Below are 26,101 nucleotides of genomic sequence, written 5' to 3' on the forward strand. Positions count from 1 at the left end.
ACCTAAAGTGAATCTTTTGCTGACAGATTGCAGTAATTACAGCTCCGGCTTCGTCGTGTTTACAGAAAGGCGTCAGTCGCTGCGGATGGTGTAACTGTAGAGCAAAGGAAGGGGGAGAGGCAGGCAGGCAAGCAGTCAAAAAATAAGATCTCTGTAAGACAGAACCAGATAAATCTGCTGAGAGAGAAATGAAGACCAGATGGAGTAAAAAAAAAAAAAAATAACAAGAGGATCAGAAGCAAAGCGCTCGCCAACCTGCCTGACTGACGGCAGGAAATGTAAGAGAGAGAGAGAGGGGGGGAGTGAGGAGGGGATATCCAGCAGTCACTGAGTTACCGTGTCACCAAGACAAATTCCTGCACATTTGTTATACTTGGCGATTAAAGCGATTCCTGATCCGCCGTTTATGTTTATTATCGCCGCTGACAGACGGAAACCCCACATCTGCGAAAGTCAGGTTGTTCAGGAGAGGAGGTTGCTTATTTTCCTCAGCGATGCCCGTTTATTTTTAAAATGATGCAACGGCAGTTTTGACAGGTTTCCCGGGGGGACGAGAAAACCTTCCTGACGCATGATGAATATGTGGAACATTTCGATTCTAGTAAGGAAACAAACTTATTGGAGCAGATGCAGATGAGAAAAATGATGCTGACTGAGAGAATCACAGTGAAAGTCATATTTCCTTATGTTCTTGTGTTTTGTTTAATATTATAAAACACATTATATGTGCATACAGGTAAGATTTCCAACCTTCAAACTTTAGTTTCATGATCCAGTGTGAAAAAACCGAGAAAGAAAAACATGGTTACTGAGCTAAAGCTAACATTTTGTGATAAATCCATGTAGTAAATTATCAGTCTTACAAAAAGGTCTGATTTACACTGCTACCGTATGTGTACAACTAAGATCAATGTGGCTGAATTATCATGGATATCAAAGCTCTTATGACATATGATGATGTAAATTCTGTAATATCAGTAAATAATTCCTGTCGTGTCCGTTAGGGCCTGTAAACGTCTGGCGTTTGTGTCCACAAGCAGCCTAAAATATATGACCACATCGACTCCGACGCCCCCCGGCTGCACATGTGTAGTAAACTCAAAGCAGCACGCATGTCCGTGTTTGAGTATATCATATATCTCTAAAGTTCTGCATGCTCTCTGAGATGATCTGCACTGAGAGCTAAAAACAAGACACATTTATCAGTCTTTGTGATACTAGCTGTGTTTGATTATCTTGTTTTTATTCGGACTAAGGCATTCAAATGAGCACAAAGCTCTCAGAAACACAGACCAGTTTACCGCTTTAAAAGGTGTTTGAATATATAATGACTCACTTTGTTTCAGTTATTTTCTAGGCTTGATTTTCAAAATCATGTATAAATTAGGGATGTTCAGAGATCCCAGTATTTGTATCTGTATTTGTTGAGGCAGCAAAACTATTTGTATCTGTATTTGTATTCGAATAAAAGTGGAAAGAAGCTTAAACATCCTGTTTTTGTTTTTATTACACTTTTAACTTTAGAAAATTAAAGTGTTATAATAAGTGTTCATGAATAAACTACCTTACGAAGTAGGTCCCCACATCGGGTTTTGAACCGGAGTCTCCCAGATCATAGACGACTGCGCTGATTACTGAGCTAAAACTTTACTCATCACCTCATTGCAGACAGACCTCTACCTATTTATTGCTTATTTTTTACAACCTAACTTTGTGGAAAGGAGAAGGAGAACAATAGGAGAATGGAGAGTCTCTTTGGAGCACTTTGCTTGTGTCAGTAGCTTCATCTCTGGGGAACACTCCCAACAAATAACTTTTAAAATATTTGTATGAAACAAATATTCGTATAAAACCCACTATTTGTGCTTTGCAGAATAATGTATTTGTATTCGGGCACACCCCTATAAATACAACACTTGCTTGGATTTCTAGCAAATTAACACACAACCCTAATGATTAGAACTGAAACCAGTAAACTCGCAAATCTAATGAACTGAGTCGAGAGTGATCCGTCCGCCAGCTTCCAGACAAATCCGTTCTTCTGTTAGCAAGACGATTCAACAAATAACAGATGGATGAACAAAGTCTTCCAAACACTTTGCATAAAACCACACATGCCATAACATCTTTGTCACATTCCACTGATGCAGAGATTGTATTTCTGACATATTTCTAACCAAAAAAAGAAAAGATCTCAAATGAAACCAACTGGACCGTATCCATCTGTGGTCTAAATCTGCTCTCACAGGAAGTGACGTAAGCACAGAGTGTTTGTATAAATAGCCTAAAAGGAAATGACATCAGAGGGGGGTTTTTTTGGCGGAGCGTGACAGTCTGTTGGCTAGACTTGTGTTTCTCTACATCTGACATTAATCAGGACTCAGACCTGGACGACAGCTTCGGGTAAAAACTAAAGTTTTATATAGAAAGTGTTTAAAGAAAACATATGAATAGAAAATATCTTTTAAGGGTTGCATCATCTATATTTTCTTGAAAATTGAGACTTGAAAACCAAGCGGGATTTTGCACATGCAACCAATTTTACTTATTGACAGTCCCTGAACAGGTTTGCTCGGTTGTCATCAGGTTTTTAACTGTTTATTATAAGAGTTTCTTCCTCTACATTCCAGGCTTCTGCCGTCTACATTCTTCCTCAGTACCATTATGGGTTGAGAGCTTGTGAAAGTGGAGCAGCAGCTGGCTGTTGCAGTCTGTCAGCAGGTCAACAGCAGACACAGTGACTTGTTAAAATAAGCCCAGAGAGAGAGAGAGAAGAGTCACGAGACTGATTCTGCCCTCAGACTTGGCAAAGTCAGAACCGGAAAAGAGGAAATGTTTGAGCCCAAGAAAAAAAAAGACACTATAGGTCATAAATTCAGTTGCCAAAAACGACCTATAGTTACGTTTTTGAGTGACAGACGCCATCTACTGGCCGTAGTTATTGTGAGATCAGATGACGTCTATATAAGGTGACTAGATGGTTGGATGGCGGACAGACCGCTGTCAGCTTCTCCTTTCCAACCGCGAGTCAGGACATTTTTTTAAAAAATCCATTAACAACGATAGTCGTGTTTATTGTTGCCATGACCACATTTCAAGTGATCATTTTAACCCAAAACATCATCTTTTCCTAACGCCAACTAAGTGTTTTTTGTGCCTAAACCCAACCAGTACCAACCATTACTGTTTCACAATGATTTGTAACAGTTTTGGAGAGCAGCATGTTACGCTCCAATGGGTTGTTCTGGAGCACACAGTAAAAACAACCTATGTGGTCGTTTAATTTGGAGGACTTGTTGAAATGTTTAATTCTCATGGGTGTGATTGAGTAGATTAATACTCAGCATCCTGTGTAAAGCCCAGAGCAGCACTGCTTTGACTCCAACTCTGCTAAACTTTGCTCTATCATCCAACAAAACCTCATAGCTCAATGACAAAACAGGTCATTTGTCAGCTTCTTCCGAAACAACCTACATGACTGTTTCAAAATGATTCATATGAGCGTCTCTTCTGATATACCATCTCTATTTTGATATATCTTCAAACATGTCTAGAGGTGACCTTTAAGCATGCTCTGCTGATGTTTTTTTTTCCCGCAAAAAAAAAGTACAATTACCTTCAAATCCTTAAAATGACATCTCCTCCTTCTCTCTCATTGTTGAAACATGTTGAAATGTTGAAAAATGATCACAGTTTCCAGTTTAGAAAAAAGATGCAACCTAAAATGTCTTGTTTTATCCCGACCAACGGTTCAAGATATATTTAGTTTATTATCACAGAGGATAAAAGAAACCAGAAAATATCCACATTTAAGAAGCTAGAACCAAAAAATGTTTCTGTCAATTGACTAATTGTTGCAGCTCCAATTAAAAGAAACCAATGTTGGTTGGAGACAGAACATGAAACATAGTCTTCAAAGTCAGATGTTTTGTTCGTTCAACATCTCCGACCTCCAGCATGGCCCCTGATGTCTGACCAGAAAAGGCTGCATGGTGCACAGCTGCAGAAGACCCCCGCCATTCTTCTTGTTGTGCCACACAACTGTTAACCGTTACAGAGATGTGACAGAGTTGTGTAGCAACCTGTGTGTGCGCTGATGTCATTCATCATCTTTTCCTAGAAGTCCTAAGGAATCCACCCTCACCTCAAAACCATTTATCAGTCCAAACGCTTAAAAAGGCCTGACGAAGGGTCAAACTGTCCACCGTAAAACACGCTGCAGACTGTAAACACATAGATCATGTTTGCTGATCGCTGACTGTCATGCAGTGTAGGACCAGTGATGTAGGGTCGGTGTTTGTTGTTGTTAAGGTTAAAGCGAAGCTGTCAGGTTCAGTGACAACAGCTCAAATAAGAGTGAATAAAGCATCAAAATGAATCAGCAGCAACGTGTCTTATTAAGCACAGCCCACAAGTTCACATGCAGTTGATGGGCTTTGGTTTTTATTGATAAACAGTGAAGATACTTGTGAACATGAGCCACAGTAGCTAACTAGCTTGTAGCTAACTAGCCCGTGTTGCGAAGCGACACCTGCAACCAAGTCAAACGCAGACAGGTGTTTCACCGTTTTACCGCACTTTTTCTCTTCACACTCACTTCCTGTCTTTAGTATGTAGTCTGTGGCACAACCTGAGGCTGTTGATAGGCTAGTTCTCTTTGCACAAAACCTGTAAGAGATGATACACAGGAGGAAATACTTTGTCTAGAACTGTCTACCTCAGTCAAAAACTTAACTACTTTGTCAGAGCAAGTAGGCCTGTTGTTATTTTTGTTCTGTTTATATTTTTATTGTTATTTGCACAGCTGTGTATTTTGTTTAGCAGGGGAGGAGAACCTGTATTTGTACTTTATTTTAATAAATCTGTTATTATAATCAGTCTGAAGGAGTATTGTCAATGCAGTTTATCTAGGGGAAACACTGAAGTCCCATTCATTCATTTTTCCCATAGCTAACGTCATGAGACTTCCAGTTGAAGCTCTTCTTCTACAGCTCAGATCAGCATGAAACTCTCCCAGTCAAATCATCACCACAAAACTGGACAACTGTGTGAGAACATATTTGATTCTTTGATAAAAAAAAAGTCAAAGGCACAAGACTGTGAACATAAAAACTCAGGGGTAAAAGCTAAATACGACTCATAAGGTGCATATCGGCATGAAACATCCAATCAGCGAGCTTAAAATTCTATTATGTGTGCAAGGAAGCTAAAGGTTACAGCGTTAAGAAACACAACCTGCAGCTTAAATCGATTCAGTTCTTTTAAATGGGGATGAATTCATAAAGTCCTGTGTCTTGTGTCTCTATATTGAAGGTATGGTGAAAGGAAAAAATTGAAACCTCTCTCACTTTGCAGCTCTATGGAGGAAGATATCATGTACAGTAAGTGTGGCACCATCAGATCGTGTATGACCCTCTGAATGAAAATAAATGCCAACAGAGTTTCCTTTTTTATTCATTTTGCCACTGACAGAAGTAGCTAAAGTGCTTTCTAAATGTAAAGAGACTCAAATTACCCAGTGAAGGAATTTCCTGCCATAAGTGACATCATTCAATATACTATATATAACATATGGGGCACAAAAAAGTTCCCCCGGGGTGGAATGAAAGTTTCTTGATCTGACCGACCCCCTGAAGAGAGAGAGAGAGAGAGAAAGAGGTGTTGCCAGAGGAATGTCCAGACAGAGATTGTATGAGTGTGTGTGTGTGTGTGTGTGTGTGTGTGTGTGTAGAGATGAGGGGGAGTTGAGAGAAAAATATTGATGGGGGGGAGGCTGACAAAAAAAGAACAGAGTGTGATAGAAAAATGAGAAAATGTGAGTGTGTGAGGGACAGTAGTGAGGTTAAAGAACAAGTCAGAGATTCCTGAGTGAGAGACAGTCAGAAACGGTTGAGAGAAAGAGTGTGTGTGTGTGTGTGTGTGTGTGTGTGTGTGTGTGTGTGTGTGTGTGTGTGTGCTTCCATTGGAATCTGCAGGAGAGACGAGTGAGGCCACCAGTCGACAGCACAGCTGGTTACAATCACAGCAGCTAAAGACTACACACACACACACACACACACACACACACACAGAAACAATCCAGGCTGGTTGTGTCTGTGCTAAATATCAGTTATAATGCTAACACTAGTAGCGCTGCGGCTAGCTGTAGCTTCACAGTTCAGATGAAACTAAACAAAAAATTCCACAAAAAACCTGCAGAGACTAAAAGAAAATCTGTCGTCGGACCAATATGGAAATGATTTATTTAAACTTTTAGTGATTTTATCTTGTTTCAATGTGCTGTTTACAGTTTGTTTTTGGCTTTCTGCATGTCCATGTTTTATATTTATGATCTGAACCCGTGTACTTTGGTCAAGTCGAGTCTATTTTTATTTACATAGCCCAGTATCATAAATTAGCCTCAGGGGAGTTTAAAGTCTGCACAGACAGACTGAAATAAGAGCGGCGATGAGATGAAGAATGGATTTGTTTTTTGTTTTTTTAGGTGGTTTAATTTCATCAATCTTCTTAATTCTCTTTGGTTAATTCTCTGAGAAGTCAGCAGGAGTGTTGTCAGGAATTTCAGGGGCCCCCTTCACAGGTTATGACACGGGGCCCCTTAGTTGACTCTGATGCATCTGACTTCATGCATTAGTCCATCACCTCACCTTTCTCTGGCCTTTTTCACCGCAGGGACTGTTCCAGGAATTCAAGATCCTTTTTTTTCACTACTTTACCTGCTCAGAGAGTTAATTCAGTTGAACACACTCAGTATTGTTGCCTTCATGTAGTAATCTGCTTGTTTTTTTTAATGTGTGTGTGTTTCCTGCTCTCCAGGGAACGTTTATCCGTGCACAACCAAACCACCCTGACAAGACTGTCTGAATTAGAAAATACCATCTTTCTCATGCCTTAAATGGCAAAGACTTTCCTTACTTGCACAACAGGCACACACACACACACACACACACATATGGGACATGACAGAGAAGCCAAAGTAGTTTCCTGGAAGGTCTCAACAACAGATATCTGGCAGGAATGTAAAAGCCAGGCTGTTGATGAGCGAACATGTTTCATCAGGGACGGAAAAGAATGAGCAGCGAGCAGCAAAGTGACAAAACACAGACACTGGAAGCATCCGACGGTCCGATGACAACGAGCTGTAACTGAATGCAACATTAAATCATTGATTTATATGGTGTCTGTAGTTTGGGCCTCTAAATCGTCTCTATATAAACATAAATTTACCTCATAAGACGGTCAGTGAAGTAGTGTGTAATTAAAAGTATGTTATTAGCAGTATTAGTAGAGATAACAGCAGTAGTTGCAGTATTAAATGTCTACTGTGAGACAAGTAGCATTAAGAGTTGTAATAATTGTAGTTTTATCAGTAGTAGTTTGATATTAGAGGTAGAAGAAGCAGTAATATGCTCATTAGTAAAGTGTAAAATATCCAGCTGGGACTGCTATCTTGTTCCCAGTTCTTCTTTAACATTAACTACATTAACATCACACCTCACCTGTTAGCGGTTTGCAGGTTCTTCTTTCTTTCTTGTTTTAGACAAATCCAGCGAACGACAGAAAAGTCAACGTACTTCTAGTTACTTTAAAGTCATTAAATTTAAATCAATTTTTGCCTTAAAACCAAGCCCGTCTCCTAGACATCATGTTCATATGCTACTGAATTGAATTCCCAATTACACTTTCCTGGAAACGTAATTCTGGCTAAATTACGTTTTCTCTGACAATTTTGTTAATTAACTTATTTGGCAAGTTGCAAAAATGTTGACATTGGTACAACGTGACAACTCGGTTTCTACTTGACTGAAATGACCTTTAAATGTCTGCTTATTTCTACATGTTAAGAGCCTTTGGCTAGTAAATAATGAGAATAAACTGTCATTGAAAGCTGTGACCTCGAGTATCAGATTGATGTTCACATGTTAAAAGCATTTCAAATGCTGGTGATCTTTTATTCTACTTTGTAACTTACCTGAACCACCTGAACCACCATTTGTAATATCATCCTAACCTGTTGCTGCTGATATTTGGATGTATCAGAGACTGTTGTTGTTGTTGTCTCTTTGGCCTTCACTGCAAACCCCACTTCACCCAAAACCTCCCCTCTAATTTTCCTTCTTTGCAGTTTCTAGCCAAAAAAAAAAAAAAAAACCCATCAGGGTGGAGACTGGGCAGCTGTGATGAATTGATTGGATAATTTCGACCATACGAGAGCATTCAGATGTGATTAAAGTAACGAGATGGCATTTGTCAAAGGTTACTGTGGCTAATGCGTGCAGAAAGCACAAGGCTGCCTTTGTCGCCGGCTTGTTTTGCTGGAGAAAAGTGCTGGGTCAGGTTTGTTCATTAGGCCACAAGTACAAACGACACAGTAATGGCTGAGAGCTATTTGTCCTACATACTCCTTTGTTTCTACAGCTACAGTAGAGGTTCATGGGTTCTCTTATTCTGACTGAGGTCAGCGGCAACAGAGCTCTTTTGTTTGCTTATTAGCTCGCTGTGTAAAGCAGGACAGTGTGGAATTAAACACCTTGAACTATGTTAGTACAACAACACTGCATGAGAACACAATATACTTATGATATAAATCTATAAATATGATAAATTCATCTTCACTACCGCTGCTGGTACCACTTTTACTACGACTAATGCTCTGACCACCACTGCTACTAACCCCTTATATTTCAGGTGTGAAACCCTTGACAACCACACAGGTTTTTTATAACTATGTACCTAAGAATTATATATATTGATTTTAGTTATATAACATGTATACATCTCATAGAAATAGTTTCACCTGTATATAGACATTGTATGTTATTATCCACTTGTTGTTTCTATATGTATGTGTCTATTTTTCACCCATATTTGCTTGTACATAATAGTGATATGTGATGTCTTTGTTCAGCTTGTTGTCCTGGTGTGTATTTCTGAAGATTGCTGTGTGTGTGAGCACATTCACAGCCACTGGAAACCAGTCAAATTAATGGTATGCGTAAACACATTCGGCCAATAAAGCTGATTCTGATTATGTGTTTGTGTAGCTACCACAAAACGGAGAGGAAAGCATCACTGTAAAACTACCTCAAAAAGGTGCCTTGTGAAAAATTATATTTTCATTGCATCCTTGAGATCTAACAATGCATTTCACTAAATGCATTTCCTTCTTCATAAAACATGTGCAGAGCTGATTTTTAAGTATTTTAAACCCTGTATCCGTGTTTACTACTTTGCAGTTTTCTTTATTGCCTCTGTTGGTGCATTGCTGCATTTCTTGGCACATTACAGTAGATCAGTGGATTAGTATGAAACCATTGGCAGGAACATGCATTGCCAACATTCATGTGTGCATACACATGACAACAAAACAGGGACCAACTCATAAAACACTGCTCCATAACATTACATCATCCTATTAGAGATATCCCATGAGTCTATCAATACTCTATCAAACCCCCAGGGGAGCTGCAGTGGCTAAATGCTAACAAAATATATTTTTTTTTTTAAATGGCAGAGTATTAAAATGTTAGTTCAGTGCAGAAGTAGATCCTCACTTATAGAGCTGCAACGATTAGTCAATTAACTGATTACTTGTAATTGCCAAATATTTTGATAGTCAATCGTTTGGAGTCTTTAAGAAAAAAATGTCAAATTCTCTGGTTTCAGCTTCTCAAATGTGAATATTTTCACGTTTCTAAAGTCCTAAATGACAGTAAACTGAATATCTTTGGGTTGAGGACGTCATCTTGGGCTTTGGGAAACAGTGATTGAGATTTTTCACCATTTTCTGACATTTTATAGACCAAATAACTAATCGGTTAATCAATAACCGTTAGTTGGAGCCTTACTCACTCACTCAAAACTCAAACTCAAAGCTCTTCAGACGGACTGAAGAAAGAGACTCTGTGATAATAAAACATTTTGAGTCTCAGGCACTGGTGGAAGAGACTTTGACTCTAAAGGATCCGACGCCAGAAGTCACAGCTACAGTTGAAGTAACACATGTTGCCGTAATGATCCCATGTCACATTACACTAAGCTATAAAACACAGAGAGAAACAGCTACAGTGTTGTTTCTTACATTTTCAGATTCACTGGTGTGGTTTTGCTCCAAAGCTAACATGCTCTTAACTGTTCTGTCTCACAACTTGGACGACGAGGCCTCTATCAGAGCCGAGCCAGGACCCCGTTAGCTCCCGCCAAACTCCCACTGAGGCCCGCCGCTGGAATACCAGCTTCTAAAACGAGCGTCAAAACCAAACAAACCCGAACTCTAATCATCCTCCCTCTCACTTGGCAACGTGTCGGTCTTGGCTTCCAAACAATAAGCTCTGCGTTCAGCGTCGTCCAGGTTTAACAACCTGGATTCCAAGTGACTGAAAATCTGTGGAGTTGTTTTGGGGGTTTTATCACCTGTGCTTTTCATCTCCTGGTTAACACAGTAGTCCTGGAAACATCCGAAACAAGCTGTGCTCCAGTAATACTTTAAATCCTTCAAAAACACTGAGAAACAGTGAAAGTTCATGCAAATAAACACATTTTTTATGTCTCTGATAAGAACAGACTTTCCTAAAGATTTATGTTTTAGATTTATGTTTTTTTATTTATTTATAGATGCCTTTTTTCACCTATTTCTTTTCATTTTTCTTTCATTTTTGAATATATTTTGTTTTATTATTCATTTTTCCCTTTTATAATTTTTTTGTTTAACACTTTTTCTTCATAATTTAGTTTTTTCCTTCAGTTTTTTTAATTTTATTTGTTGGTCTTGTGGATCAGCCTATCAGTTGTCAATAAAATTATGAAATAATTAAACATTTTTCACGACTTTTTCACTACTATTACTACTTCTACTGATTCAGTGCTAAACAAAAACACTTTTACAGACACATTTTGAGATATTCAGCATCAAACTTAAGTGAGTTTGATCAAATCTGCAAATCAGAACAGGAACAGATTTCCAAATTTCAAAATAATATACCAGATTATAATCCAGATGTATTGAAGAAAAGTGGAATCAATGCCTAGAAAGACTTAACTCTATGGGTTAAAATGTTTATTCCAAAAGAAAAATTATTAAAAAATCATCTAAAATATTCTAAAAAGAGTTTTCTGTGTACAGAAAATAACCCAAAACTGAGAAAAAAAGCACTCAAACTGGTTTATATTTCTGGAAAAACAGTTGTGAATAACCTGCTGTGTGTTCGTACATGTACAATGTTTATTAAAGTCAACATAGTAAAAAATACCTTTCAGTCAAATTCCCACCAGAGAACCTCGAGCTCAACAGTAATAAATCAGAGACGGAGAGTCAAACTTCTTCTGACAGGATATCCACGGGGAGCATCACTGTAATCACTGCATACCATGACAGGTCGGCACATAACGTCTCATGTTAAAACAGTTAGACACTCTGACTGTTGGACTTGTACTAGAAAGGTCACGACTTCCTTTGCATCCTTGTTTCTCAACATCGTCTCGGCCCGTTGTCTAACCCATCCATCTCCTTCTCTTATCCGCCTGCGTCTAGACGGCTATCTCTGCTGTTATGTAATGATTGGGTAACTTCAGCCATTCATGGCAGATTACTGTGTAGAGCTTTTAGAAGAAGGCAGTGTACCCTGACAGACGGAGCTGTCAACATGACTGCTGATACCGCAGACTGGAAGCAGGTTTGTTTTGGGGAGGGTTTGATGCCAGAGGTTCTCTCCACACTCAGACCAGATGTTTTAGACAATTAGTCCATTGACGGGAAATTAATCTGCAATTATTTTGATAATCCATTAATTGTTTTGAGGCATTTATTTTTAAAGAAAAATGCAAAATCCTCTGATTACAGCTTCTCAAATGTGAATATTTTCTGGTTTCTTTAGTCTTCTATGATAGTAAATTGTATATTTTTTGGTTGTGGACAGTTCAGGACACTTTAGGTTGCATCTCAAGCTTTGGGAAACAGCAATGGATGCATTTTCCACCAAACAACTAACTAAATCGACAGATTCGTTGATAAAATAATCATTAGTTGCAGCCCTACACGTCAGGTGACAGATTTGGTGACTTATGTTTGGACATTAAATGATTAAATTTAACTCAAAACTTTAAGGTCATTGAGGAGAAAGCTAATTAGACCATTTTGAGAGCAACTTTCTATTTATTTTTGTATTTTCCTCTTATATTCCTTCCAATCGTCCTGTGTTTTCTCTTAAAAAAATATTAAATTAAAGCTGTATTGAAAAATGATTATTGGTACATCTCATGTCACTTTATATTTCCCAGATCTAGACTGAAGATGTTGTTAAAGCTTCTTCTGGTTCATCATCTTTCCTCCTACACTATATCCAACTGATAATTAAATCTTCTTTTTGAGTCACAAAGTTCTTCAAATGCTCAACAAGAGCACAACCAACAAAATCAGGCATTTTAAGACCAACACGTCAACAGCGCTGGAACCATTCACAAAATAATTTGACAGACTGTCAGGCGAGCGTCCGAGACGCTTCAAGTCATTGCGTGTGTTGTAGCTTTCAGGAAACTTACATAGATGTGTCTCTGCTGGTAGCGCAGGAAGAGGTTGTGCATGATGGCGCCATCGTGAAGGTCCTCCAAGGTCGCCATGTCCTCCACCCCTCTGATGCTGCTGTGGTGCATGGGCTGCACCTTCTGCCTGGTAAGAGCATTCTGCTTGTAGGTGTACACCTGAAAACAGACAGAAGAAAATATACGGAGAGATGTGAGCCATGTCAAAAATAATTGAGTGAGTTAAAGCTTTTTCTTTTCAAAGTAACAGAACATGAATATTATTGAATACCAGGAACTGTGATCTCAGTGTTTCCCAAGAATTCTTGGCCAAAATCTATTCCCTTTTCTCCAGAAAAATACCTGTAAGGACAGTCTGTCTGTATGCATCTGTGTGTTGACGTACGAAAGAATTATGAGCTGAAACTCGATCGTGCAGCTGCCATAGTTAAGTGAAGTCTGACCGTGACTTGCTGGTATTACAATTAAATAACGAGATCAACTTTGGAGCTGCAGCAGTTTGTTCCATTTGTTACTTTTAACTTTAAAACATCTGCTTACAGTTCAATTGCGGACAAAACCTTTACAGAATAAATGTGAGAGAAATTAGCTCGAAATCTGTAAACAAAAACTATTAATTAGACATGCAGACCATCCCTTAATCAGTCGACAGAGCAAGTGGCCACTAAGTGCCGCTGACGGCCGCTAGATGCTCCAACTGACTCCCATTCAAAAAGCTAAGTTACATTTTTTTTCAAGGAGTCATTCTGGTCTCAATCACTAACTTCAGGTCCTCTAATAAGTGTGCTGGTGGTCATTCTGGAAATTATTGCTCCGTTAATAAGATTTGAAGACGTACAGTAGCTTTGATGTCTGCCGTGTGGGTGTTAGCACTGTTTAGCTAAAGTAGCTAACGTTAGCCAAAGTGTGCAGGTCTGAGGTAGCGTGTTTCCAGAGCGTGAAAGGCAACATCATGCACTCCTTATTTTGAAAGTCCTGGCTCCAAACAGAAAAGATGGCGCCGACCATTAGCAGTATCTCTGGGCTTCAAACTGGCTCCAATGCAAACCAATGGATGACGTCACACCTCGCTACCGCCATCTTGTTACACAGGTCTATACTGGTATGAGGTTATGCTGAAAACTTGTGTACTTTTAGGGGTAAAATTAACTTTAACCTCAAGTGTTTCCCTAAGTGTTTCCGAGTGTTTAAGAGTGATATATTTCCCAAGAAATAATCATTTTAAATTCATGGGTAAACATTCAACCTCACACCAGAGCAGTTTCCTGAAGTGTTGTTAGGAGTTGATCCGTGTCGACTTCCTGTTAAAGCCCAGCCCTGTCGTGGGTCATTTGTTCAGGAGCTGCAGGCCAAACGTGGACATCCAGCTGCAAGTTCTCTACCACAAGTTTTACATCTTTTTATTTCAGATTCAGCTTTCTCTCTCTCTGTTTGGCTCGTTTACGACCGAGAGAGACCACAACAACTTTTCATAGACTCATGAAAAAAAGAACTTAAACTTCTAGAAACCCTGAGAAAAGATTTTATATGACACATCCTCACATTCCTCAGACTTCTACTTAATGAACAACTGTACCAGGATGAATTTCCTTCAGTTATTTTCCTGACGTTTTTATCAGGGATGAACAGCACGCACTAAATACATTCCAAGATCACATAGCAAACATTACAACCATTCGCAACGCATAGTTTTAGGCCGCAGGAATGACGATAATAGAAAACAGCTGAGAGGAGAAAATGGACCAAGACAGCAAACATTAAGACAGACTGTAGTTAGTGAAGAATAAGCAGATATTTCAGATGTTAAAATTATTAAAACTGTAATTTTTCTTCATCAGATCATCAGATTGAGGAGTTTTCAGTCTCCATCTCCTCACAGCTCGGAGGCAGATGATGTGATTTACGGCTCAGTGCTGACGTTTTGACAGGAATCATAAAGTCAGGCACCTGATCTGTTGATGCCGACAGCCTCTCTCAGGTGACCGACTGGTCAAACAGTTTAGCTGTATGATTTACAGCGGGGCTTATCCTAACTGACATATTTTATCTCGTGTTACTGGAGGATTGTGAAGTGTGAAACGAAAGCCTGGAGGTTAGAGAGAGAGACGAAGTCCTCTAGCTAGAAACTGAAAGAGAGCACCTGTCTTCCAGGAATGTTTGTTAAATATTTAAGGTAAATGTTTCAAAAAAAGAGATAGATTAAAAACAGGCCATGAAATTTAAACCACTGAGAAGCCAGAGGGAGGTGAAATAAAGCTGTTGGTCAGTCATGGAAGGAGTTAATAATGAGTAAAGTAAAAGAAAACAAGCTGTAACAAAGTTTCTAGTATCCAAAGTTAAAGAACTAAGTTTTGTTGTTGAGTTAACATGTCACATGTCCAATTTGAGGGGAAGAAAATGAAGGAAAAAGGGAAGTAGAAGAATAAGAAAATTAGGAAATGAGGAGGCGCAGAAGAAAGAAAGATTAAGTAGGAAGGAAAAAGGAAGAGAATGAAGTGAGAAAGGTCAGCAATTCTTTCAAAGTAGAAAGAGGAAGGAAAAGAGGAACCAAAGAAGCAACTAGAGAGAACAAAATAAAGCTAAGGACAGTTTTAAATCATCTAAAATGTTTTAGATAACGTCTAAAAAGAAACATTCTGTGATTGAGCTAAAACAAGCTAACAGCAGACAATTCACATCATGTTGGATGTTAACTCTGAATCTATTGTTTCTTTCTATTTGGAAATAGTAAAGATTCATTATATAATTTTATAATATATACATTTTAAAACATATTGATTATATGTTTAACTGCTTCTAATTGTTTTTAACCCAATTTGTCATTTGATTTCTGATTTTCTGACTTCATAAGCGTTGTTTCTTATTCCCTCTGAAATGTGATGGAAGAAAAGTCCCAAAAAATGTAAACACTCATGTTAAAGTACCAGAATCTTTACTGATCTTGAGTAAAACTACATACTTTACTTCTCTGGATTGCAGAAAGCAGCATTAACTGTATCCTGCAGGCAGAACATATACCTGTCTGTACATGTACCTGCACATGTAAACATCCTCCACAGTTCATAGTTCATGTTACCTTCTGCAGAGGTGACATATGGCAGGTAGCCGAGGTAAATACGACCCTGAGCTGGTAAAAAAAACAATAAAGGCTGCTTATCATCTGTGTCCAAGGACGAGGCTGAGTTCCCTGTTTAGTGTTTGGCTTACAGACAAGTCAAAACTAGTGATAACCGATTAAAAGATGACTCAATCCTCAGATACTTTTACACTGACGCTGTATATCGCCATGGATACCGCTTTCTGTTGTAAATATCTGGATGTCTTCAATGTTTTGACCAGTTAAACTGAAAGAAAAACCAAATTAACGGCTCAAATCGAGCCAGAAAAGCAATTTTTCAGATTTTTGTTTTGTGCTGACATGTTTTAGGGTGGAGGAGTTCAGGATCTGGCCTTCAAGCCTCTGTAAAAATCTGAGGTCAGCGACAAGGAGCTTCAGTCTAAACATCTTATAGAAGTCACATCTTAAACATCAGTATCAAATAGAAGGTAAAGTTCATCCACTGAGATTATTCGGACGGTTACAGGAAGAAATAAAAACGTCTTGAAGCAACTTGAGACACTGGAGATACTTGAGGAGACACAAGTAATTAACACTAGCATTAGTTTGTTGTGTCTTTGAATTTACTGCACTGAAATGCGTCGCACAAAACAGGGGATGGACATAATAATTAACAGTGCTGCTAGCTAACCGGCTAACGTTACCCCTGAGGAGTTTAAAGCCTTCCTGCTAACATTTTCTTGTTTAATATTGCTGTTAAATGCAATATAGTGTTTATAAGTGTCATATAATGCTGGATACCTACTGATAGGGGGTCAGTTTGATCATAAATATAGAAGCCAAAGCAGATAATTACTGCTAACAACTTGGTTTGGTGTGAACATTAACTTATGCATTGTAAACCAAAAAAGCTGACAGCATGACGTCTCTGCTTGGAGGGGAAGGTGGCTTAAAGGGTTAAAGAAATGTTAATGGTACAATGTTTAAATTTCCTGCAATTTCTGAGCCTGTTTTTAGATTGCAGAGAATTCCAGTCCAATAATTTAGTTCAATAGATGCTGGTAGTTTTAGATCAAAGCAACTATAAGGGGATATTTTCTTTTCAGCTACTGGCCCTCATGGAAATTGACAATTTTCATGTAGAAGAACTCAAATTATTCACTTTTTTACCTCTAAACTACACACAAAATAGAGAAACTAATACAAAAGAACACTCGAAACTCAAGACAGATACCACACTCCCACTCACACTTTGATAAACTGCAACAATAATGAACACTGAGCAAAGAATATGGACACAAAACAAAATAAAAATTCTCCAAATCTTGACTTTAACATGCTCAGTAACATCAGCTACCTAAAGGAGCAAGATAAGCCAACTTTTAAGACCACAGGATGGTCTAGTAGTGAAAAGGAAGAGTCAGTGAGGTTAATTAGGAGCAGACCTCAGTCATCATCGCTCTGCAGGAGGTCTGCAGTCTGAAGTAAAGACGCTGAAGGAGATGTGCTCTAAATAACACAGGGTGGTCTGAATGACAGAAAACAGCATCGACAGAAGAAGATGCATCTCTAAAACAGACATCAAACTTCAGTTAATCCATATTTTTGGAGTAATTTTCTTCCCTTGAAGTGACACAGAAGATGTAAAATGTCCTCATTGTCAGAGAGCATTTAGGGCTCTTTGGCAGTAGCTGTTATTTTACACTGTTAGACTTAAACCACATCAGCTTCTGGGTGGAAAAGGGAGAGAAGCCAAACCCGCTGCTGTCTCAGCCTTTTCCACAAACAGCAACACCACAAAGAATATGAACACACAGGTCCATTATGTATTTTACTGCTTTCTAACCTTTTTATGCTTCTGGTTTTCATACACATCCTTCATTGCTGAGATCATGACATCAGTTACTTTTGTAGTAGAGTTAATGGTTAAAACTATACAAATAGGTTAATACGTTGCTGTTAAGCAGATTTATCCTTTAAAGCCAAATAATATCACAGGTTGCGAGCAAACAGTGATGGTCAGGTTTATGAACTTTTTACTCGGTTGGGACATAAATGTAATAATTTTAAGCATTGTGGCCTGTAGCTTAAAATATATCAGTTTAACTTTGTGGAGACAAATGTACCACAAACATTTTCTATCAGTATTTAATCTATGAATTTTCATTTGTCGTCAACTTTACAATGTTCTTTCTTCAACTACAGTGATAATGTGAACAAATATAAGCCTGAACATACACTCAACGAGCACTTCATTATATCAAAAGTTGTTTCAAATATTTTGTCCAACCCATTAATGCACTCCAGTACACCACCGCCACCATCCACTACCACCTCAGTAATAAACATAGAGAAGAATTATCACCTTTCTGATAACGTCAACCAAAACTGAAAATGTATAAGCTTCATAAAAGTATAATTTATGGCAGAGCTGTTGTGTTGGGTTGCAGGTGTTCCTCATAAAGTTCTCACTGAGTGAACACGTACAGACAAAGAAGACAGATGGAAACATGGAAAATCCCAATTAAAACACTTTAAGACTTTAAGACTGTAAGACTGAGGATGTATTATTTTGTTTTATTGCTATTACTCATATCTCTGTTATTATTATTATCATTGATTATGCTTCTCCTGCTTCTCTCTCCCCCTCCTTCTTCTCTCTCAACCCAACCGGTCAAGGCAGATGGTCGCCCACCTTAAGCCCAGTTCTGCTTGAGGTTTCTTCCCGTTAAAGGGGAGTTTTTCCTCACCGCTGTCGCCAAGTGCTTGCTCATGGAGGGATTGTTGGGTCTCTGTAAATTAAAGACTACAGTCTAGACCTGCTCTATGTAAAAAGTGCCCTGAGATAACTATAGTTATATTTATATAGCGCCAAATCATAACAAAACTAAGTAACTATATATATATATAAAACTAAGACCATCAGCGAAATGTTTGAAATGTACACACACACACACACACACACACACACACACACAAAGACACACGCTGAACTCAGGGATTGTTTGCGGCTGGTCGATGACCCGCTGTGACCGAGCAGCTCGGGGCGACTTTTCCTGAAGACAGCGAGTCTCTGTCTGAAGAGTCAATCACATCTGACCTCCACACAACACGCACACACACATACACATTAACACCGATAATCCCCCCTCCACCCCCTCCACCCCCCCCACCCTCCCACCCAACCCAGCATCCTGCCAGGCCTCATTTCTCACATTCCAGCCTCAGTGACGCTTTAGGGGAAACCGAACATCACAGAAACATCTTTCAGACGCACGAAATGTGATCGAGGCTTTTCCGCAGGGTGTCATCAAGACCGCGCTTTCGCAACCCTGATGGGTTTATTACTGCTGTCTGTCTGTCCAGGTGTTAACAACTGGATTTGAACCAAATACTGGATATGCCTGAAAATAAAAAAGTTTAAAGTTTATAGATCCCTGGTCATCATAACATTTTGTGTTCTTGTAATGTCCTCTGTTATTCTAACCTGAATATTGGACCTATCTGCTTCAGGAAACGAGTTACATCCACTGGGAGGAAGACAGTTAAAAGGGAGATAATTGACTTGTTAAACTAGTTCAATGTAAACACCGTTTACAGTCAACAATCAGACACGTGCAGTCAGTCCTGAAGTCCTGGTGAGGACAGTCAGCTGCTGTAAACACACATTACACCTGTCTGATCGCTTCACCTGCTCAGTTGGTCCTAGACACTTGGACTTGATTCAAGTTGTTACTTCAATCAAGTGATTAAAAAAAGAAAAACTCTAAATAAGGCAGATAAATCGTCTAATTCAAGAATTTTTCTTCACGAAAAAAACCCAACATTATGTTTACCTAATTAACATTGCTAAATATGTTTTATCAAAAAAGAAATGCCACCATAATTGAGTTTTTAATCAACATAAGGAAACGTTTCTGTTGGTCATATCTGAAAACTGCCTTCTGGCCAGTCAAGTTCTTTCACACCAAACTGGGAGAACCATTTCCTTAATGGAGCTGGTTTGGTCATGGGGACATTGTCATGTAGAAACAGGAAAGAGACAAATACAAGCTGTCACTGGGAACCAAGGGGCCCAGCTCAAAAGTACACTAAACATGGATGCTATCTGTCTTCCTGTTTCTTCTGGTCATGGACAGTGTCAGTAGCATAAAACCTCCGCCTCAGCAGGCCTTCAACGGAGGACAGGTTGTCTGCGGATTTCAATCTAATTAGGTTTCTAATTGGTCCAGTTGTCTTTGTGGAGATGAGGAGGGTCCAACGTCCAGAAAACAAAGCCATGAGGCCCGGGTGCTAAGCCTAGCGACAGATGCTAACAGGAGTAAATCTCTATGAAACAAAGCCATTAGACAGCATCACTGAAGAGGAGGAGGAGGAGGAGGAGGGGAGTCACTGATGTACTTACGGATCAACAGGCTCTGTTCTTGGATCAGTCAGGATAAAGTTTGTTGTTCTTACTTTAAAGGATCTGGAAAGTGAATTCACATTTATGTTCAGCAATTAGACGACAAAGGAAGGAGTCAACTAATATGGATTTTAGACGACTGCTACCGTACCTTTGCATTGAAGCTTTCCATTACTAATATTTCATTACACTAAAATACTAGTTTGTACCTGTTTATACCTGAATATCTTCGCAGGATTTACAGTTAAACTCCTTATTTATCTTATACTGGCCCTTTACGCAGCCCCCTCAGTCCAGTTTTAGCTCCTGTCTCTTTAAGGCCCCCCCCTCCCGATGAGCCCACTCTGTCCTGATTGGTCAGCTTCACAAGAAGCTTCCTCCGACTCCAGACGCTACGTAAACAAAACTATAGTAGCAGGATTTTCACTTCTTTTTTTTGTTTGCTTGTTTTCTACTCAAAATATGGAAGTGGACAACGTGAACAACCAAAGACTAACAACAGATGGCCATTTGTAGGCATCCACAAACAATGATGTCAATATATAACATGATGGCAGTTCGATGGGGAAGTAGAGGTAACTCTGCAAACAAAGCGTCAGCCCTGGCTTTTGTCTTGCAGGCAGCAATTTTACATATCTTACATTCACCTCAGGGTTTGAAAGCTTTACACAGACATCCAACACACACTTTCTCATTCAAGGGAGTAGGCAGGTATGTCCAAACTTTTGACTGGTATTGTAAAGCAGCATGAAAAATCACAAAAAGAAAGATAGGTCCCCTTTAGATGACTGTTTGCTGCTGCAGATTGGAACGCCTCTGGGACAAACTTGTGATTCTGAGGGGCATAAATGACCTTAACTTGGCTTAAAAATTCTTGTAATCTTCTTGAAAATATTTTCAGTGTGAACTAGCATTAAATTTGTCCTCATTAAGGGTCATTGTTGCCGCACAATCGTATCCTTGTAGCCTCAGAAAACAGCACTTGGACCAGTCTGAAAACCCAGACTGATGGAATTCCTCCAGGTAGGTTAGCAGTTCTTTCAGAGGAGAACTGAAAAAGCTCCAGGGAGCTAATCGCCTCGTTGAGATTTAATAACAACTCAGACTTTTCATGCCAGCGATCAGTTTTGTCAGAGCAGGAGGAATGAAACTGTTCATTATGTGTTGTTAGGAGGGAAAACTGAGCCCTCTCACCCCTCTCCTCCCCTCCGACTGCCCCTCGCTCTTTCCATCAGAGAGTTGAACAGGTAACCATCCTAACCCCCCTCCTCCTCTTCCCCACAACATCATCATCTTCAAAAGAAGCAGCTGCTATTTGAATCACCATTCATCTCCCGCTGCATTGTCCTGCAGTCAGCTCAGGAGGAGGAGACTGTCTGCACTGTCAAAAACACTGAAACCCGATCAAGACAAGAGGAACTCTACGACCCCCAACGAAATTAACTCTCACATATTAAAAAAAACCCCATAAAAACACACACAGATTGTACATAAGCAGACATATTACCCTCTCAAGGCTGCAATAAACACCATATTCAAGTGTTTCATGATCAATTCTTAGAGTCTTGCTCAGCACAAAATGTTTAGTTTTTGAAAAAATTAGATTATGCTCATGAGATTTCATAGATTTAGCAAATACGTGACTCCACATCCTCACACGCTATTTAATTCCAATCAGTTCCACTGTTTTTTTTATGTTTCATAATAATAACATCCCTCCCAGGATTATGCCCCTAAGAGCTGCTGGAAGGCCTTTAAATGTGAAACATCTGCAGAGAGTGTTGAGTTTTATTTACAGGAGCTTTACACAAATGATAGAAATGTAGATGCAAACTAGAACCAGAAGGGATTTGTGAATAAAAACACAGTTCAGTGGTGAGTAAATAACGGGACTCAGAGGAGATTATAATGAAGAAAAAAAAAAGCAACAGAAACAAAAGAAAAAGTAAACAGGGAGGTTTCTGCATAAAATACGATAAAATATACTTATGAAACAGGCCTTTCTACAGTATAACGGTCTCAAATAGAGGTAAGTAAAGGCCCACTGTTTGAGAATCGATGCTGTATCATGATATGATTTGACATTTTGGCTGGATGGTGGTCCAGAGTTGACATCAGGGGGTCACCAGGATGATTGATGACGTCTTTACTGCAGAAACAGACCGACTGACAGACTCAATTATCTGTCTAGTAGTCAATAATTATTGATGTCAGACATGACGAGGAGCTCAAAAACACACAAAGACCGTCTGAAAAATAAAATAATTTTGACAGGAGACGGTGTGAGACTGATAGACAGGCTACACAGATGTTTCTGCTTTAATGGAAATTTCACTTTTTTGGGAGAAAAACACTTCCAGGATGCAGGACTCTCTTCTGATTGGATTATTAGTATCTAAGGGAAACGAGTGTGAAAGTGTGTCGTATCTTCAAAAAGTCCTTCTCCAAAAATTTGGGCCAATATGGTAAATTCCCACCTTAACATACATACACATAGAAATAAATATAAGTTTACATATGTTAACATAAAGAGCACATAAACAAACACACTCAGAGACACACACAGTATAAACTATTGGTAATGAGAATATAAACTACACTCACACACACACACACACTGCAGTGGGTGGGGCTTATAGTGATGGTGCTCGTCAGTGATTGGTCGGCACTGCCTTCCCTCATAAAGAGCAACATCTGCTGTGAAGCTGAACAGGTGATGTCCGTCTCCTGTTACACTGAACAGACGGCCGGCAGAAACACACACAAGTTTGCTCAACTATCCTTGTTACGACACTGCGTTGACTTCCATTCATTCACCTCAAACCCAAACCTTAACCAGGACCTCATTAGGACCAGGCTGTGGTCTACATGAGGACTACTGGTCCCAACAAGGTCAGTGTTTATATCTGAAAAGGTCCCGATGAGGTAATAAAAACATGCACACACACACACTCACCTACCAATGCATATAAATATCTGAATGACAACACACACACACACACACACAATACTCACAAACACACAAAATAACAAAGATCATAATTGCATGTGTGACCAAGTGCACACAATAACAAACAAGAACACATTTCCACACATGACTGCACACACACACAAACACACACACACGACAGACACTCATACAAGATAAATGCTCAAAGCTCACATGAAAACACACATATTTTACTGTACGTGAATGCCTGCAAACACACTTATTTACATCACGAGTTCATGACTCTCCCAGAGCAGCTCACACACACTGAGCAGCTGGAGTTCAGCGTCTTGCTCGGGGGAACAAACTAAATATAAAGTCTGCTTCAGGAACTGAACCTGTGTCTTTTCTTCTTCATCCCGCTCTTTCTATCCAAACACTCGTCTCGTTGTAGTTCGTTGCTTGGAGTAAAATCGATTTTAAGCAGCTAATACTAATACTCCTAAAGCTCTTAAACCGATGGACTGTGACAGTGAAAATTGAAATCTTTCAGTCCATCTGGATTAATAACAAACATCATTTATGAATACATGATTATCAATGATGTTATTAACGTTGTTTACAAGATATGAGAAGAAAATTAAGACTTAAATTGAACAGAGGAGACGAGAGATACAACGAAAAGACAAGAAAGATCTTAAGAAGACAGAACAGAATAAAAGAAAAGAAAAAAGTGAGAAACTATCAAACAAGAGGAGAACATGAGAGACAAAGAGACGAGGTAAGAGAAGGTGACACACAAAAAAAGATTAAACCAGACTGAATGAAAAGGCGAGAGGAAAAAAGATTTAAAAAACAGACAAAAAGAAGAGACAACAAAGAAGGAGAGACAAAAGGAAGAAACATGACAAAACAAGAAAGAAGAAGAAAATTATTTAATGATTAGAGACAAAAATAAGAGGAGTAACATATTAAAAAGGAGAAACAAAAGGAAGATAATAAGACAAAAGAAGAGAGAAGAGAAGAAGAAAGAAGAGAAGCGACTAGGAAAGAATGGGGAGGCAAAATAAAGACTAAACAGAAAAGAAGAATAAACTATTTTGTGATTAGAGACAAAAAAAAGAGAAGAAAAGAGACAAAAAGAAAAGATAAGAAGACAAAAGGAAGAAAACAGACAAAAGAGGAGAGGAAAATTATTTAATGGGAAACAAAAAAAAAGAGACAATAGAAGAAGAAAGACAAAAGGATAGGAAGACTAAAAGAAGAAACAAAAAACAAGAGACAAAAAGAGACAAGAGAGGAGAAATAAAGAGAAGAAAATTATTTTATTTTATTTAATTAAGAGAACTTAATTAAGGACGACGTGTGTCCAGGTCTGTTTGTTTCAGACAGTCGACTAATACAGCTGTGTCTGATGGGAACTGCATTACACACATGAAAAGTCAGTCAGATGTTATTAGAAAGTTATCTGAACCCAAAGTTCATGACAATCCATCCAAAAGTTGTTGAGCTATTTAGCTAAAAAAAAAAAAAAAAACCCAAAACCTCACGGTGGTGCTAGATGTCAATCACCTGAAGTGCTCAGTCAGCTCTACACAACAGCACCAAACATCCTCCCAGTTGAAGCTGTAAACTGGTGTGGAGGGTCATTATCCTCAGTGACCAGCAGACTCTCTGAGCGAGTAGCAGCCAGGAGATAAGAATGTCTTAATCTGCCAGTAAATCTTCTGGACAATACGTCGGCTCAACATGACCCTAAATCCCTCAGCGGCTCACATCATTTACTGGCCGTCCTCTGGTAGTGACCCTCTGGCTGCTCACCGTCCACACAGGAAGTCTTTGTTAAAGCTGTCAGCACAGGAGGGTAGCGGAGAGTAAATCCCACCCCAATGGCACACAGGTTATTGTTCGGTGGCCTGATTTTTTTTTCAATGGGAGAATAGGTGGCGGTTTGCAAAGTAAACACAAATATAAGCTTCATTTCAGACTTGATGATAATTGTATTTGCAGATTTCACATATTAAGCACATTTCTGAATTCTGCAACATCCCAAAAAAGGATATTTTCATGTCAAAACACATCCTTAGAGAGTCCCTGACCCACTTTTTGGTCAGGATTCATGTAACGTTTTCCCACAGACAGTTTTTGTGCCTTAACGTAACCCGACCTTAACCATATCACATCATAAAACATTATTTTTAACTGTGATTTGTAATAGTTTTGGAAAACACAGACAGATGATGTTGTCCTGGGGAACCAGATTAGAAAACGCTCCTAAATTGGAGGATTTGTTGCTCTTACTGTGTTTTTCTGCAAACCAGCACACCTCCAAACAACTTATTTTAATGTTGCCATGCTATGCTATACAGTGGAAAAACACTCGTACTGTGCCAGCAGTGGCTGTGGTTGGTCACGGCTCAGCTCAGCACAACTATTCCCACCACTATCAAAAAACCCAGGACGGAGCCTGAACTGGACTGGACTGTGGTCTGCCACAACTTCTTCTCTGATACTATCACTTACGAGTGCCAAAGTTGACAGCTGGTGTCTTTATCACTCAGAATTTAGCGTCTTTATAGGATCTAAAAGCTACTTTCCATTGAATAGCTTCAGTAGCAATATAACCGAAGTGTGACTCGACACCTCTAAACAAACTCACATCTAAAGTGTCCTTTCGGTGTGACAAAGGAGTCGTAAACCAGCTGATAACAGAGCTGCACATATATAACCCTCGTGCTGTGTGTGTTTGTGTGTGTGTGTGGACCCGACATGGATGCTGGTCGTCCTCTCCGTCTCCCACGTGATCGATTGAGTGTTTGGAGTCAAAGCAAAAGCTTCAAAAGCAAAAGACACCCGCTGTGTGAAGACACACACACACACACACACCTCTCTTTGTCCTCATCACACTTAACAGACAGTCAACCTGTGTGGAGTTTAACACCTTACAGAGGAACATTTTCATTCAACCCTAACCTCAAAAACTCCCTATTACCATCTTTAATTTTTAATAACTAACCCAAAAAACACACAGAACACCCCGCTGTGACCGCTGTTCGACATGCCCTTCACCTCTTCTGTATCCTCTGTTTTGACAACACATGGATCAAAGAGGTAATGCTGAACCATATGGGGTTTAGGGGGATTTGCCCAATCTTGAGCTGATCCCAAATTA

The 26,101-nt window shown here is 39.2% G+C and overlaps 1 protein-coding gene across 1 annotated transcript in view; it reads right to left on the minus strand.

Annotated features, from left to right (window-relative positions):
• myo10 (myosin X) overlaps nucleotides 1-26,101 on the minus strand; it is a 151,065-nt gene that overhangs the window by 78,207 nt on the left and 46,757 nt on the right. The window contains exon 3 of the mRNA XM_067606797.1: nucleotides 12,538-12,696. Within this exon, the coding sequence (XP_067462898.1) occupies nucleotides 12,538-12,696 (159 nt within the window). The remainder of the gene's footprint in view (nucleotides 1-12,537; nucleotides 12,697-26,101) is intronic.

Source organism: Thunnus thynnus, chromosome 12 (genome assembly GCF_963924715.1).
Source record: "Thunnus thynnus chromosome 12, fThuThy2.1, whole genome shotgun sequence".
Lineage (NCBI taxonomy): Eukaryota > Metazoa > Chordata > Actinopteri > Scombriformes > Scombridae > Thunnus > Thunnus thynnus.